We start from the raw sequence: 16,880 nt of genomic DNA, 5'->3' as shown, positions 1-16,880 counted from the left end.
AAAGATCAGTCATCAAAAATCTTTGAAACCCTGTGCCTTGGTATATAACCCATGTGTAAGGGAAGAAAACCTTACCCTCTATGGCCCATTCATCAGTGGTAATGAGTGGCATGATAATAGAAAAACAAATCTTTTAAAAACAACACCAAGCTTTTTGTTGAATCACTCCATTAAGTGACATATTGATAGTGGCAATTCAAGGTATGATGATACCAAACAAAGACTTTGAAAGAAAGAACAAATAAATCAATACTGCCCACTGGTGTCCAATCCAGTGTGAAGTAGAAAACACCCCCACTCTTCCGACCACACTCATGTCTAATTTGAAGATATGGCAACATTTAAACAAAACCTATGTGGCCAGGTCAAGTTGTCTGTTGAGTCCCAAATAAGTTGAGAGAGTGATCACTGGTAAATAAAAGCAGAACTGAAAAAAGGTGTAACCCTTACCTCATAGGTCATTTGCATAGAGAGCAGGATGGCCAGAGGGTTAAAGAATCTGCGGCTAGAGTGTGCCTCTACCAGTTATTACGTTACTGAAGGTAAGTAACTTTTACATCTAATAGATACTTGTAGCCGCGGATCCTTAACTTTTGAATTAAAATTTCCATTGCTATACGCCCCTGGAGGATGGTCTGTGAACTAATCCTCCGAAAGTACTCAAAGCGAACCTGCTTGTCATAGCTAACAACAACCAAATATACATAGGAAAAGCAGAACCAGAGCTTAGCTATTAATAGAATCCATGAACACAGTCACAGAACATATAAATAATAAACAACCCTAGAGGCCCTAGAGAATCGGCCCTTAAAGGAAAAGGGGAAAAAAAACTAAGGAACCATCTGTCAGTTATCAGACATTATACTCTATCCCCCCAAAGGAAAAGAACTTGTTGACCAAAAGGGCAGATTGCAAGACAAAAGTCATGTAACCTGCATTCTTCACAACAAACAAGAAATGTCAGAGGAAGAACGGACCCGATAAAATCCAACAGAAGGACTCTCAGAACTCATTCCATTATACCAAGATGAATGAACATCCCCCAAACAGATTGAACAATAATACCTCCATGGTATTTAGAATTTTTATTTACAAATTGACCAATCAAAGGTTACATAATGCACTATAAAGTGACTAAATTGACACTAATAGGTTTGGATTGAATATCAATACTCATACCAGTTGTGAAATAAATATCCACAAAGGTATATCACCTGGACATATACATAATATATATGAAATTGTGTCACAATAGGCTCCGCGTGGTCTGACAACACATAGAGCATCCCTAGCCCACATTTACTGCAGAACTGCAGGTACCTACCAAGTCTGCTCCTGCATGGCCAACAATGTCATAATCCAAAAGTCTGAACATGACAAGCTGTGGACATGCTCAAAATACCAAGGCAAGTGAAAGAAGAAAAGGGAACGCACCTATTAGTGCGGTATCAAAACATTAAATAAGGAGAAAACAAAACATAAAAAGGAAATAATATATAAAATGAATTCTTGTTAGCAACAAGTGCATGCATGAACACTTGTGATATAACAGACAATTTGATCACAAGTCCCCCTCAAGAAGTACCAGCCATAATTTCCCAAGGGCTTGTAAAACACAGTAAAAATAGATACATACCCAAAAAGACAGGTAGTTCATAACCTCCAGACAGATGCAAAAAGTATCGTGGGAGAATAACAAGAAGAACTTCTTATAAAGCCTAAAAACTCCAACCATAAATTGTATAACCAAAAATATGTAAGGAAATGGTAGCTAGAAGTCTCCATCAAATTGTTTCCGACACTACTTATCACACAGCTTAAGATACAGAATACACCCCAAATGTTCTTGGAAAGAACAAATGAATTACCGATCCACTCAAGAGAAGAGAAGGCAACTAACTTGTGTCTTCCAAAGAATACACCATAGACTCTGGGTTTACTCTCACAATTTTTCAAAAAGTGCAGCATGAATAATAAAAATGTAGATATGCAGTCCGCTTAGAAGGAGAAAACAACCTACAGCATAAAAACACATAGTCCAAGAGGACTTTAATGAAGGGTGAACCACAAGAACATGTAGTCAAAAGAATGCAAAACATAGACCCTGAATCCATCATCGCAAAAGAAATATGCACACCACAAGAGTAGTGAATACATACTATGCTGATAACTAGAATGAGTAAAAATCAGAGTGTCCCTATATGGCAGTCTTACCACTGGCATACCAACATGTCCCTATTAGAGACAACAATAGGTCGAAACCATGCACATTTTAGCATACTGAACTGCTTTAAAGAAGTTTGCGTCTTCCATACAAGACGACACGTCTTTTGACAATCCCCTCGCGAGCAAAAAGCTCATCCTCAGAGGTGAAGGGACAAAGGGGAACCTCCCACGGTCATCTATATCAATACCAGCCTAAAAAAGGAAAATGGTACTGACAATAAAGCCTGTGCTCTCGCAGGACACTAAGTGGTCACACCAACAGTGGATATGTAAAATGCCCTAACAAAGCTTACTCTCTTTCAAAGAAAAGCCTACATCTCATGTATAAAGACAAGTTACACTAGTAACAAACAAGACAAATCTATGACTCTGAAGACCTCTGTCTTTCAAGGAAGCATCTTCATGCTGCATCAGCTTGACTTCCAAAAAAGATGGGCACCATCAATTGGCATGTCGACCAAAGTTGATTTGATAGCCTCCGAGTAACCCAAAGTTGCCAACCAAGCCAGATGAGTTAATGCCACTGCAGATGCCATAGCGCGACCTACAGAGTCGGTAGCGTCCATATCACACCCTATGATAAGCCTAGCAGCCTGCTGACCATCTTTAATCAAATCACCAGCGTCTGAGTGGACATTATCTGGAAGAGATGGAAATACATTCTGTAGAGAATCCCATAAAGCATGGGAATATCGCCCCAGCACACAAGATGTATTTGTGGATCTCAAGGTTGAGCTTATCAAAGCAAAGATGGGTTTACAACATGCAGCACAAGTCCTAGACTCCTTACCTACTGGAGCTCAGGCTTGGCCCAAGCACCAAATAAAACATCAGAAAGGGCCCCCACAAACGGAAGAACATGTTCTCCCCTGTCTGTCCCTTAAAAAGGACGTCGATCAAAAGGTTTGTGGAACTTTGCACCGTAGGAAGTGACAAGTTTAAAGCTGTAGTTACTTTTCTTAGCATGTCTGCAAAGGAGAAAGCTGCCTCTGCAGAAAGGCCAGGGGGAGAAAGCAACCCTGAAGCTGGAGAATAATCCAGACCAATAGGCTATTCGAGAGCAGACAACCAGTGCTCCTCTATCTGAAGCACACACTTGGAAACGAGCTGAAAGGGCCCTGCCCCACTTGAGCAGGTTCTCTTTCCACAACCTCTTCCTGAGAAGGAATCAAAAGATGCTCATTCTGAATAGTCGATTCCGCGTGCGACATCATACGACGCCTACACAGTGAAGGAGAAACAATTTTGACCGACGCCACCGATGTCAGTATCAGAGTCGGCTCATCAAAGTCCAATGTCGTAGGTTGAGATCCCGGAGAACTGTGGACCTGCACCAAAGTGGCACCAGCCGACATCGACCCTTCTATTCCAATGGCTCAACTGTCACCGAAGGCAAATCCTCTGACGGCGCCCCACTTGGTTCCTAAAGTTGCTGCAGAGGAGATGGGGTCCCAAAGATGAGGCGTAAGGAATTATAATATTCCTTCATCTGAGCCATCGACGCACCAGCTCCCAGAAACACAGAGAGACACTGTGTGGAGTCGCATACTGCCTCTGTAGTGTAGTTCCTATATTCCCAATAGGCTCTGCGCATTGGAATAACATAAACGATAGTTTAGACGTAGGACTGAGGTCGACTAGGTCTCTATTGAATATGTTAGACTTAATTATGAATGCCAGCTAGCTCAGAGGTCACTAGAAACTTTCTCGAGTAAACAAGGAGGTGTTAACTTCCCTGAATAGACAAGAAGGGGTTAGCTTCTGACAACCGCATAAACATGACAACTTTGCTCCCTCCAGAACAAGGAGTATATCTCCAGAGTCGTGTGAAAACAATAGACACCTATTTTACTCAGTCAATCGTGCATACTTAGTTTCACCAGAGTGCAGAGAAATAGAGAGACGGGCGTTTTCAATAAAAGTTGTTATTTATTGAGCAGTCCTCTTTCTCGTGCAAGAGAAGTCAATTGCCACAATTGCAATACTTGTCATGAAGTAAAGTGCGTACAGTAAAAGCAGTATTATGAAATAATACTGTAAAAGAATTGATATGGTTTCTGAGCTATATGATACTTAAAATGGATAAAATATATACATACATAAAATCATTGACTAAACATACTCAACTGGTGCTTCTAAGATACGCCTACACCGGTGTACCTAACCTAAGCCTAGTACGTGGGAAGGAGTAAGTGAGCTGCAGTTTTAAGTTAAGTTAGTTTTTGCCAAGAATCTGAATCAAGAATTCTCTTTAAGGATTTAATCAGCTCCGTACCTTGGGTATAGAATGAAGGAGGTCTTGTATCTCGTTTCTCAGGACTCGATCTCCCAGAAACCCGCAAGGGTGACTGGAAACACTGGAGCTGGATTTTCTCTGCAGGAGAAAAGACAGCGTCTCTCTCAGTGCGTCAAATGGGAGGGTCGGCTTCCTTTGGCTCTCGCATCAGCTGGGCTTCGGGCAAGTAGATAGCCGCTCTGCTCCAAACCACCGTGTGTTTGCTTAAGGCGACGTTGGTATATTTTTACCTGGAAGGTGCCAAGTTTGACGTAAGGTTGGACATAAGACGTCACCCTGGACTCCAGGAGTTCTTGTGCAAATCAAAACAAAAGCAGGGGGATTTCCCGGGCTGCTGGAGGCTTGATTTGTTTAAAGAACGCGTTGTACTTTCTAGGAGTCTATGGGAGTAGCCTTGCCGTATTTGGACTGCATTGGCTATGACTAAATATGGTTGTGATTCTTATGCCTTTATAAGGATATTATTTGTTATGTCCACATGAGGGCATGAATCGGGAATATTTAAATAGGGTCCTAGATACAAATCAAATATCTTTATTTAGATATAATATAGGGTCCTAGATACGTTTACAACACCTCTTCAACAGTCCAGTGTTGGATAGCAGAGGGGAGAAAATTACTATTCCCACTCCAATAATTGCAACAGTAGGGAAAGTGTTGGATAGCAGAGGGGTAGAAATTACTATACCCTTTCCAATAAGTGCAACAGTAGGGAATGTTTTGGATAGAGAAGGGGTAAAAACTACTATTCCCACTTGAGTGAGTGCAACAGTAGGAAAAGTGCTGGATATTGGCGGAGTAAAATTTACTATTCCCACTCCAATCAATGCAACAGTAGGGAAAGTGTTGGATTGCAGAGGGGTAACAATTAATATTCTCACACCAGTCAGTATAAAATTAAAAACAAACTAAATATTAACAAAAATATTTAAAAAACAAAATAAATATAAAATATATAAAAATGTTAACAATGTAAATACAAATATATTTAATGTTACTAATTAAACAAAATCATATTATACTGTAAAATGCAAATTACAAATACCCACAAATAATGATATTAAGAAAAATAAAAAAGTTCATACAAATAAATATTTTTAATTTAGAAATTATTTAGAAACAAAAACATTAATTACATAAATTCACTTTTTTATTTCCTACCCAATAACAGCACACATTTGACAACCCACATCTAAATTAAAAAAAATGCACTTACATATTTAACATTAATAATTACCAATTAAAGAAATATTATTAATTAAAAAACAAATTATAACCCATAAAAAATTATTAAACTTCCCACACTTTACCCTAATAACCCCTACAAACCCCAGCTGAAAATTAAGTACAAACAAGTCCTGTGCACACGTAACGTTAAATCAGTCTTTTAAAGGTTTTCAAGGTAAAACAAGCAAATCAATAATCAATTAAACAAGATGGACTCATAAAGATGTTTTCTTTCAAAAGAAATGTATTAAGCCTCCCATTCAGGAGGGGTGACATCAAGACAAAAAACAACCAGCCGACACGTGTTTCGTCAGGCGAGCGCTTAGCTCGTGACTCTTCAGGGCTGTTAGTGGTATAAAGTATACAGATTTAGTGGCCGGTGATATTTCCAACCCGGCATAAACGGGTCAAATTCGCAGTGTAGCTAGGGTGAGTATCAAAGAGTAGGTCGACGAACGGGTACATCTGTCGTATTGGCGATCTGTGTGGAGCGCCAACGGGGGTAGAACCGTGGTGTCTCTTCCGTGTTGAGGAACCCAGCTGAAAATTAAACTGTAAAAAAATATATTACAAAACTAAAACTTCTTTTCAATTAAAAACCTAATAGTATTTAACATCTAATTATAACGTAAGTAAAATGTATTTATTCACCATCCTTTACCCCTATAAAAGTATAACTCACACACAAAAAATACAATTACCCTAATTAAATATCAATTAATTATTTAATATTAATGATCAACTCATTTTTAATTATTTAAACAAATTACTTCCTACTCTTTACCCCTATAAACCTCCCAATCCACACCTAAAATTAATTACACAATTTACATAGTTAATTTTCAAATAATTATTGAATATGAATTACTAATTATCAATGAATTCAACATGAATTACTTCTCTCACTTTACCCCTAAAACCTCACAATCTGCACCTAAAATGAAACCCAATTATCCTAAGTAATTAGTTATCAATTAACAAGTAATTATTAATTAATCAGAATTAAATCACTTTCCACCCATTACCCTTATAAACCCCACACCTGCACCTAAAAAATGTACACAATTACAATAATTGATTAGCAATAATTAATTTTAATTAACAACCAAATATTCATTAACTAATAAATTAATTCCTACAATTAACACTATGAAATCTCAATTAAATAAGTATTAATACATTTAAAAAAGAATTATTATAGTATTATAATTAAATTACTTCCCACCCTATTTCCCTATAACCCACAACCCGCTCCAGAGCTGAAAAACGCTACATTTAATTCAAATATAATTAACTAGATAACTATTAAAAATGTAACACATATATTAAAAAACATAATCAATTCTTATACAAAAAACATACATCACCTGAATTTAAAATATATACTAAAATACATAACACTAATTTAAAAATCAATATTTTAATCCACCATATTTTTGCCAACAACATTAATGACTTCTATATTTTTAAAATTGATATTTCCTACCTTAAAATGTATATTCTTGACCACAATATCTTTGTTGTCGATATTTCTGACTAATGATATTTAGGGCTCAATATTTCTGTAATTTGACATTTTCAACTAGTTATTTTATCTGAGCACCATGCAAGAGCGAGGTGGGAGATGTTACGGAGAAGTGAGAGATAACTTTAGCAAAGCCGAGACACACTTGGCGTAGGTGAAGGCTTACATGTCAACATTCTGGATTTAGGTGAGACGCTCCTGATTTAATAGTGAAGTAACAATAGGGCAAACCAGTCTCCCCCTAGGACACTGGGTATACATAAACATCTAAACATTGTGCCTTGAAGATGGTCTGAGGAATTCTTCACTCCTTTCTCCTTCCTAGAACTTTTGGTGCCATGAGAAAGTTTATGGTGTTTCCTATCTTTTCTCGAGGAACTGTCCCTCGACCTGGCCCTCTTGTGAGATGTGGAGGATCTCTCACTCTCTTCAGCTGATGAAATTGATTGGTACTATGCAATAACCTTCCCTCTCTTTCCCCGAGGGTTTTGAGGAAAAGGTACGGCAGATCTTGCACTCCCTCACCCCATGCTTAGGATGGAGGCAATATATACGGCAATATATACACTCCTTATGTAGATCATCCACATGGATCCTTTTCCTGCCACAGGTCTTACATGGGCGAAAAAGGCCTCTTTTGTCAGACATGGTATCCAGACTGCAGAAACGCCAATAGTTGTAGAAAGTAACTGAGTAGCACTCAGGGAGTCTCCCTTCCACACAATATGCAGTAAAAATCTGAAGGAATCTGCCTCTGCTGGAAGAGTTCTAGAGGGTGCTGACAGCTGATTGGCTGTGTTCAACATTTGGTCCTTTTTATAAAAAGACATAGATAGGCTATCAATAACATGGTCTAGGGCAAATATAGCCTATTATATTTGTTAATTACTGCTTAATTATTTTACCGTGGGACTCCCATCTCGACGACGGGGAATGATTCAAGCATGTGGAGTGGAGTGGTGTGGCTCACTGGTTAGAGGCGGCAGACCCGGAAGCAGAGGACGGCCTGGGACCAGGGTTCAATTCCCGACGCGGCAGGGTCGTGGACCAGGGTCAGCGGACTCGATATTTCTCGCTTCGGTGCCTACTCTAACCAGGGATCACACTCGGCAACTCTGGGCATTAGCTTGCCTCATCTCCACAACGGCCCCCACATACACCAGGGATGCCTGGTTTCACCTTGGAGATACCCAGCAGGGATCATCTCACAGGGAAAGCCAGGACGGGTTCCCCAGTGGTCTACAGCGCTGGGACGCCCCATTGCTGGGGTAGCCATGCGCTTTACAAGACAACATAACATAACAATCTATTAAAGATACCCCAATTCCAGATAAACATAGTGTCTTGAAGATGGTTTCATGTACTTTTCCTGACAACAGAGACCAAATTGTAGATGTCATATCCACTACAACTTTTCTTCAACAGACCAAACAAAATATACTATCAGGAAGAATGAATATGGATTTAGAGGACTTTTTTTATTAGTTGATTTGGGTAGACTCTCCGGCTGACTATTTCCCCACTTTGTGCATTTCAAGTGAATTTGTGGTATCGGTTGGGCCAGCAGATGTTCCTCTACAGTACCCACTTTGTTGGTCTTTAAATATTATAATTGGGTATGCCCCCTCAAGATATAACAGATGTTTATTTGGATTGCTTAATGTTAACAGTGAGGGAAACTGGAATTCCTGATAAAATAGCAACAAATTGTTTTGGTTCAGTGTTTCTTTTGTCACAAATTTCCCCCATTTCTATGAAAGTTATTTGGAAAAATAATATTCTCTAAATTACTTTTTCTAAATCTAGAGACTTTATCCATTTGTGTTTGAGGGGAAGAGGAGAAAGTTGCAAAGGGGAAGAAGAAGCGTGAGGCAAGTTACATGGGACAAAGGAAAGATAAAGATGACTGGGGCATCAGAGGGGAGGCACAGGAAAAGTCATGAGTGGTTGCAAAGGGGAAGAGAGAAAAGAAGCAGAAGAATCAAGGGAACGAGGGGAGAGAGAGAGAATGTTGCATATATTCAATTTAATTCTCTATATAATGCCTCAGAGCACAAAAATGTGTGATCACTCAAGGTCAGCCAGATGATATTTAATGGCTGCTGACTTACCCTTTTTACAACAGCCAAGACATCTTTATCTTTTTCCTGACAGAGTAGTTTTCTTACGCATAACTCTAACTGTTGTAGCAAAGGTTTGTCCACAGGGAGTTTCAGTGTAGATTTCAACTTTGGCAACATAAAACAAAGTTTCATTCTGTGAATAAAGAAAAAGAAATGAATACATGACTTTGCTGTGTAAGATATACTATCAAGAAACTATGTAAAACCAAACAATGTTTGGGTACATGTGATTTACAACGACAAAAACACCACCATACAAAATTTTATTTTTTAAAGTAAACATATGAATTGTACCCTAAATTACAAAAAATCGGCATGGTGTCATAAACATCAGTCAGGAGGGTCTACCAACTCACTGGGACGGTGGCGACTTGGAACCATATTTAGAGAGTTCTAATGGGTTTGCATGGAGTTTTAATTGAACATTTCTGGGTGCAACGGCAGGAGCATTTTCAGTGAAAACGTACAGTTAGATTGACAACCATTCTTACTTTTTACAGGGGAAAACACCTAAAACACCCTTAATATGCTGACAGTTTCCTCACATGATGCTGGGTTCCATGGTGATTTTTCCCTGTCTTGAACTAACTACCATTACTCATGGCTGATTGTGCCAGCTGAATGTGCATAGTAGCCCTTCCGATACACATGTGACTGCCAAGGTTTCTAACCCCAGATCCAGCTGAGGTTCTGCCATAGGAAGATAGTGGTTCCCCTTATTAAAATGAGGTGGCAAAATGAAAGTGTATCAGAATGAGATATCCGCCATTTCATGGTTTTCACCCTTTTTGTCATGCTCTAAGTGATCCTCCAACTCTCATAAACACTGGGTTGAGTCTTTGCATCTATAAAGAATCCCACAGAACATGTCCTTGATCAAACATCACATTCATGTCATCATTGTTCACAAAGCCCCTTATAATGGGTACGACTGCCACATGAAATGTAACAAATTACTGCCACAAGTACACATATTTGAGACTAATGAGGTGACATTTTTCCTATACAGGATCTCACAAGACAGCAAATTAAGGGGCCTACTAGGATGGCGGACGGACCCGCGTCCGTCCGCCACCCCAGAGAAGGAGGGACCGTCCGCAGGGGCAGCGGCGGTCCCTCCGTCTAATTAGGATGTGACCGCCACCCTGGCGGTCACATCCTGTATATTTAACATTGCAGCGGGTGCTGCTTGAAGCAGCACACGGCGCAATGTTAAAAAAGGCATGTTTACCTTTGCATGCACGAAGCTGCAGGCACCGCGTGGTGCCTGCCACTTCGTGCACGCAAAGGCAGGGGGGTACCATAGGTACCCCCCATGTGCACCCCTCACCCCCATTCACCCCTGGGGGCCCGCAACGGGCCCCCAAAGTAAACACTGTATGCCTTTCCACGGCGGAAATGCCGCCGTGGAAAGACATAGTAGCACAGCCATCCTAATATGGCTGGCGGTGTCTGATAGACACCACCAGCCATGTTAGAGCTTTTCCGCCGTGGTCGGAAGGCGACCGCGGCGGAAAAGCGGCGGACTGAAAAAAGATGCCCCAGCCATCCTAATCTGGCGGGGGTCTTTTCTCAGTCCGCAGCGGATAATCCGCATCCTCCGGGCCTGCGGTGGCTTCCGCCGGCCCGGAGGATGCGGATTATCCACTATCATAATGGGCCCCTTAGTTAGGGATGAATGGAACAGGGCGAATTACTAAGTATCATCCCTTAAATAGAAGTTTGCTTCCAAATGAACTAGGTTCTCTTCGATATAATATTCTATAATCTTCCCAAACATGGAATACGTTTTTGGCAGGGACCTGTGGTGGTAGGCGGTAACAAAATATTTTTCTAAACTTTACGGCCATCTCTCCATCATCGTAGCTTCTCTTCCTGGTGAGTCCCAGAAGCAGGGAGCACACAGGCTCCTCTAAGCAAATCAGAATGCTTCTGTTAGTCATGGTTCGGTGCTCAGAGAGGTACTGGGAGCCTGTGCATGTTCTCCACCCAGGCTGGGTATTACAGCCCAGTGGAGAACATGAGAAGTGTGCATGACTGTTTGGATGACCCAAGACGGCTGGCTAAACCGGCATGCGCACTTATTGTGCACAAACCACTCCTCCTCCCAGGCTGTGACACCAGCCCCGCCCAAATTCCAGCCCCATATCTACTAAACATAAAATGATAATAATAATATTTTATTTTTCCTTTTTTTCACTGCTCTAAGAGCAGTGGGGCGACGTTCCTCCAGCAGAGGAGCCACCCCAGTCCACGAGTCATCCCGACCCACTGTCTAGTGAAACCATAAATGTTGCACCTTGCCCACAGCTTCTCAGGACACTTGTCAGACCTGCCTAATGATCACAGGAGGACTTGATATACCTCTGTGACCTGTGTGGATACCGGAGTAGCTGGACCTGCTCTTACTTGAGTTCAGGACTAAGATTTGGACTCCAGGAGTCATCTGGCTGACCTCCCGAAGGGCTACGGGGGCACAACAAGCTGCAAGAGGCCCTTTTCCAGAAGAGAAACTTGTTGACCAGTAACAACTGGGCTTGTACTGGCCCTCTGCTGAAGTGAGTGCTGTCCCTGATGCACGGACGTCCTAGAAGTAACCCATAGGAACTGCTCCAGAAACCCAGAAAAAAATGGGAATAAAAACATATTTGGACTTTGAAGTGTTCCAGAGCATCAGCAGGACCTCACAGGAAAAATCTCCAATTTCTATGCAACTCTGTTGGATACAGTTACAGGCTTGCCTAGTTGGAAGATGTTGAGCTCCATAAAAATAGATAATTCAGAAAGTAAAATATTTGACCATGACAAACTGCATGGTGTATCCGACCAACACTCCATTGTGGTTGACCTGAAATCATTCCAAGGTCCCAGTCTACTGCTTCCATAGACAAATATTGGTGCTTAAAGCTTTCCAGCACTATTTTCATTTAAATCTTTAAAAATCTATATCAATGGCAAAATCGTTGGCTTTAGATCTCTCGCTAGAGCGCCTGACTCGCGCCTATCTGGAAGAGCGCTTTTCCTTCCATTGGTCCTCAGAGGCGGTCCCCTACCTGGGGATTCACCTGGCAAACACTCTACAGGACACAGTACGTATTAACTATGCCACCCTCCGCCGTACAATCCGTGCGGAGCTGGGGCGATGGAGACACTTACCTCTCTCGTGGATGGGCCGGGTGGCGGCGGTGAAGATGACTATCTTACCTCAGATTTTGTATATCTTTAGGACTCTTCCGCTTCGACCGCCCGAGGGTTGGATTCGCCAAACTCAATCGGAACTCGCGCAGTTCATCTGGAATGGAAGGTGTCCTAGGATGAAACTGCGCTTGGCGATGCTCCCTCCGGAGAAAGGTGGCTTGGGATTGCCCGATCTGGCGCTATATTACCAAGCTACGCAACTCCGCACCCTGGTGGAGTGGAGTAGGTGGGAGTCGGAACGGCATTGGCTTTTTCAAGATCAGGCGGTGGCCGGCAGGCCCCTGCAGGAAGTCCCCTTCCTCCGTAGACAATATAGACCGCCTAATCTATATGCTTCCTTCATCACCAGAGTTCCCCTGGAGGTGTGGGACCAGACTAATGCTCGACATGATCTGACAACGTTTCCGTCGCCCCTGACACCGCTGTTGGAAAATACAGATTTTGGACCTGGCAGAGATGTGCGGGCATTCGCTCGGTGGCGCCCGGCGGGCTGTCGGGTTCTATCTCACCTGTACTATGACGGAGGGGTTGCACCCTTTGAGCACCTACGTCAAGAATATGGCCTCCCAGAATCGGAGCGCATCCGTTATCTCCAGGTGCGTCATTGGGCGCTTGACCCTCATGTGCGGGAGGTAGCTGACCGGAAGCTCAGCCAATACGAATACTGGCTGCTTTCCCGGAAGACGGACAGACGACTTATATCGGACCTCTACCGAATGCTCTTGGAGAGATACTCGCGAGTTTACAATGCGGGGAAGGCACGCTGGGAGAGGGAGCTGGGAAGGGACCCGAGTAATAAGGAATAGGAGGACATTTGCTATTCGGCTCGACACTCTGCTTATCACATGGGTCTGACGTCCACTTTTACCAAACTGGTGTCATACTCGTACTACACGCCCGAACGGTTGCACGAGATGGATCCTGCCCGCGCTGCAACTTGCTGGAGAGGCTGCGCAGAGACAGGCACACCTTTTGTGGGATTGCACGCACATTCAGGGATACTGGAAAGTAGTTCTGGATGAAATAGATGCTCACTTTGACACAGAGATTCCGAGATTCCCGGCCTATGTTCTCTTGGGGCTTCCCAACGCCATTACTTTCCCCCTTAAAGCTAGAAGAGGGCGGTTGATCGCAATAGCGCTGGGCTCCGCCGTTCAGACTATTCTGGCCTTGTGGCGTACGGCACATGTGCCCACCATGCAGGGCTGGCTAGGCAGGCTTTGGTCAGTCTTAGGAATGGAAAAGCTGTCCCTGGTGAAAACGGGAGAAGGGGCCAAATATTCGGAGTTATGGCAGCCCTTTTTGTCTCTGTTGGCTACAGAATTCAGAGAGGTGACTTGTCCCCGCTATCTACGGCTGCTACGGCTATCTCAGATAGATGATGGAACTCAGGTTGTGTGACTGGATGCGTGTGTGTTGTGAGGAACTGGACTTGGAACGAGGGTGGTGGGTGGGTATGTTGAGAGGGGGGCGGGGCACGGGGGGGGTTTGGGGGGTTTGCTCTCTTTTTTGGCATTTGCACTTCAGCATCTTTTTCAGTCGACTTTTGGTCCAGCTCAGAGACTCATTGTGCCTTATAAGCTTTGTGATTTAATTTGTCCTGACGATTCTGTTTCATGCCAAGCACTTGTCGCATATACAATGTTTGCTGTATGCTTGCTGTAAAACATGAGAGTCTTTTGTTCAAGAAAAAGATTTAATACTAAAAATCTATATCACTGTCATTTTGGTGACATGTTTTAATTAAAATGTACTCTATTTTTATAATTTGGTTTGGGAAATGTATTGATTGGCATTTTACTTTATTTATGCTTTGGCACTGTATAAATACTTTACATATTGCACAAGTTAAACCAGTCAGCTCTATGTCATAGTTACTAAGGGATTGAGCACAGGATAATGTGGTGACTTTTGAGGTTCACCCTGATGAGTCAGAGTATTATTCGTCCATGACAAATATCAATCAATTTTCTTACAGTGCCGAAATTGGACTTGCCTTTCACTGGCAAGTTAACTTTAAAACGTGTCCTCTCTACTTTGATGCTGAATGAATGTTGGTGAACGTATTTTTCTCTGCACAAGCTAAAAAAAGGACACACCAGTCATGATTTCAAGGTTAACAACCACATGCATAAAACTCAGACAACTACTGGTAATAATGATAGGTTTGATGAGAATTATGGCACTCAGGCAAGAAAAAAACTGCACTTTCCACATACCTAATTATATGAATTACACATTTTATTGGGGGTTAGTGATTTAGTGACATCACCAATGGTGGAGTCCCATGGATCTATGATAAAGCAACTCATTTCCACCTGGAGCAGCTGGTTGGTACAGCTACAGATAAAGTTTCCAGAAACTGTCTGATGCATTAGAAGGCTTGCTTAGAGAATTAGTTAAAATAAGTGTTAGATGTCCCAATGTAGGTATTTGTGGAGGAGGAAAATGTGAAAATTTGTAAAAATGTCTTGAAAAGATAAACTTTTTTATGATTTGTTAGATTCACTGGCTCATCCAATTCCCTATATCTAGAAACAAGGAGCCTAGAGGGAATTAGGGTCATAGGTCGCCCTCCACTCAACAATTTTTTCACAAGAAAAAACCTATACCCAAGGCACTCATTACATTTATAAACTTAATGGTGTATCCTATGTCGCTAAACGTTGCAACTATCCTCCCCTCTTTCAATTAATGGGATAGGAGATACATCCATGTTGTGCCATAATTAAAATTCGCCCAAACCCTCTTCATAAAATAACAGCTGTAAGACAACAGACAACACACACCCCAGTGTCACGTATAGATAAGAAAGGAAAAAAGTGTGTGTAAGCAAGATGGCACCTCACGGGCGAACCACCAACGGGAACCTGGCAGGTACTCACCAGGATTGCCCTGTTCTCATCATTGGTGCCATCAAGCCAGGAAAAATGTGTCCAAATCAACAAACAAAAGTAGTGTTTGTGAATACATGCAGTGTAAAACGAACGACAATGACACGATTTGAAGTCAAAAACAACATAAATACCACAAACAACACGGATCTCCAATTTTATTCTTTCTCCTTAGTGTTGGTTGTGGAGAGTTAAAAAAGTGAGTGTGGTTACTACTTATCCAACCATACTCCACTTGCCGACATGTTTCATTGCCACTTGACTTTTTGGCAATTTCTTCAGGGCACTATGTATTTTAGTCACTGCCTTGGACTTACATCGTCTTCACAACTGTAAAGAATTTATAAAATACAACACTTATTAAGCTATCACCCTGCCTGATACATAGCTAGAAATGTGGCAAGACCAAATAACACATAAATCCAATATATTTACCCTCTATCAGCTATCTTGTCGCATACCAGCTGAGAGGTAGAACCCTTTTGTGATTCTAAACAGACTCCAACTATGAGTCCCCTTTCTTCCCCATCGGTGATTGTCACTGCAGGGATTTTAAAACACGACATGATTACATGCTTTTTTCTTTCATTTCAAAAACATTTAGGGGCACAAGCACAACTTATTTAGCAACTTCTAGTTACAGCATATCTTTATTATCCCCCTTCCATTTTCGTAACCTAACTGCTGAATAACATAAGTGGTGCATGAACTGACTCCTAGGTATCCGCAGTTTATGGCTTAAATAAAAACACCTTTACTTTGGTCTGCCCCCGATCTGGCCGGAATCACGGTGTTTACGTTAATTAAGTTAACGAGAGTAGTTTCATTCTCCAACTCGTGACCCCTTCCATTTTCGTAGCCTAACTGCTGAATAACATGAGTAGTACCTGAACTGCCTCCTAGGTATCTACAGTTTCTGGCTTAGATAAAAACACCGTTCCTTTAATCTGCCCCCGATCCGGCCGAAATCACGGTGTTTACGTTAATTATGTTAACGAGAGTAGTTTCATTCTCCAACTCGTGACCCAGAGCCCTTACTCCTTACCGGTATGGGGAGGGACCGCCGGCGTTACCTCAGCCCGTGCACTCTTTCAACTGTCTGCCTTCCCGTATATGTATCGCGTCCCCACAGATAGAAGCGTACTCTCGCGAGAGTTAAAGCGAGACAACGTCTCGACTGCGGGCGCCATCTTCAAATGGGAAAATCTACAGTTTAATACTGTGTGTAGCCGTGTTTTATCTATTTTCCAGGTCTAGTTGCGACATCAACCTGACCCTAAAAAATACATTTCGCTCATTAATGTTGCAGAGCATTGGCTTACATGGGTAAAACTCTTTTGTGTTTATTTATATTTAAACCAGTTTTTTCATACCTATTTCGAGCGCCATTT

General features: G+C 41.9%; 1 protein-coding gene across 4 annotated transcripts in view; it reads right to left on the bottom strand.

The window, feature by feature from the left end:
- PPP4R4 (protein phosphatase 4 regulatory subunit 4) overlaps positions 1-16,880 on the bottom strand; it is a 1,921,930-nt gene that overhangs the window by 463,516 nt on the left and 1,441,534 nt on the right. For all 4 annotated transcript variants that reach the window (XR_013600947.1, XM_078660096.1, XM_078660097.1 and 1 more), the window contains exon 17: positions 9,386-9,530. Coding sequence is in view for 3 of the 4 variants with exons in the window: in XM_078660096.1 (XP_078516222.1) it covers positions 9,386-9,530 (145 nt within the window). In the remaining variant the exon portion in view is untranslated. The remainder of the gene's footprint in view (positions 1-9,385; positions 9,531-16,880) is intronic.

Source organism: Lissotriton helveticus, chromosome 9 (assembly GCF_964261635.1).
Source record: "Lissotriton helveticus chromosome 9, aLisHel1.1, whole genome shotgun sequence".
Taxonomy (NCBI): Eukaryota; Metazoa; Chordata; class Amphibia; order Caudata; family Salamandridae; genus Lissotriton; species Lissotriton helveticus.
The sequence above is the reverse complement of the archived record's forward strand: the minus strand, read 5'-3'. Positions and strand labels throughout refer to the sequence as shown.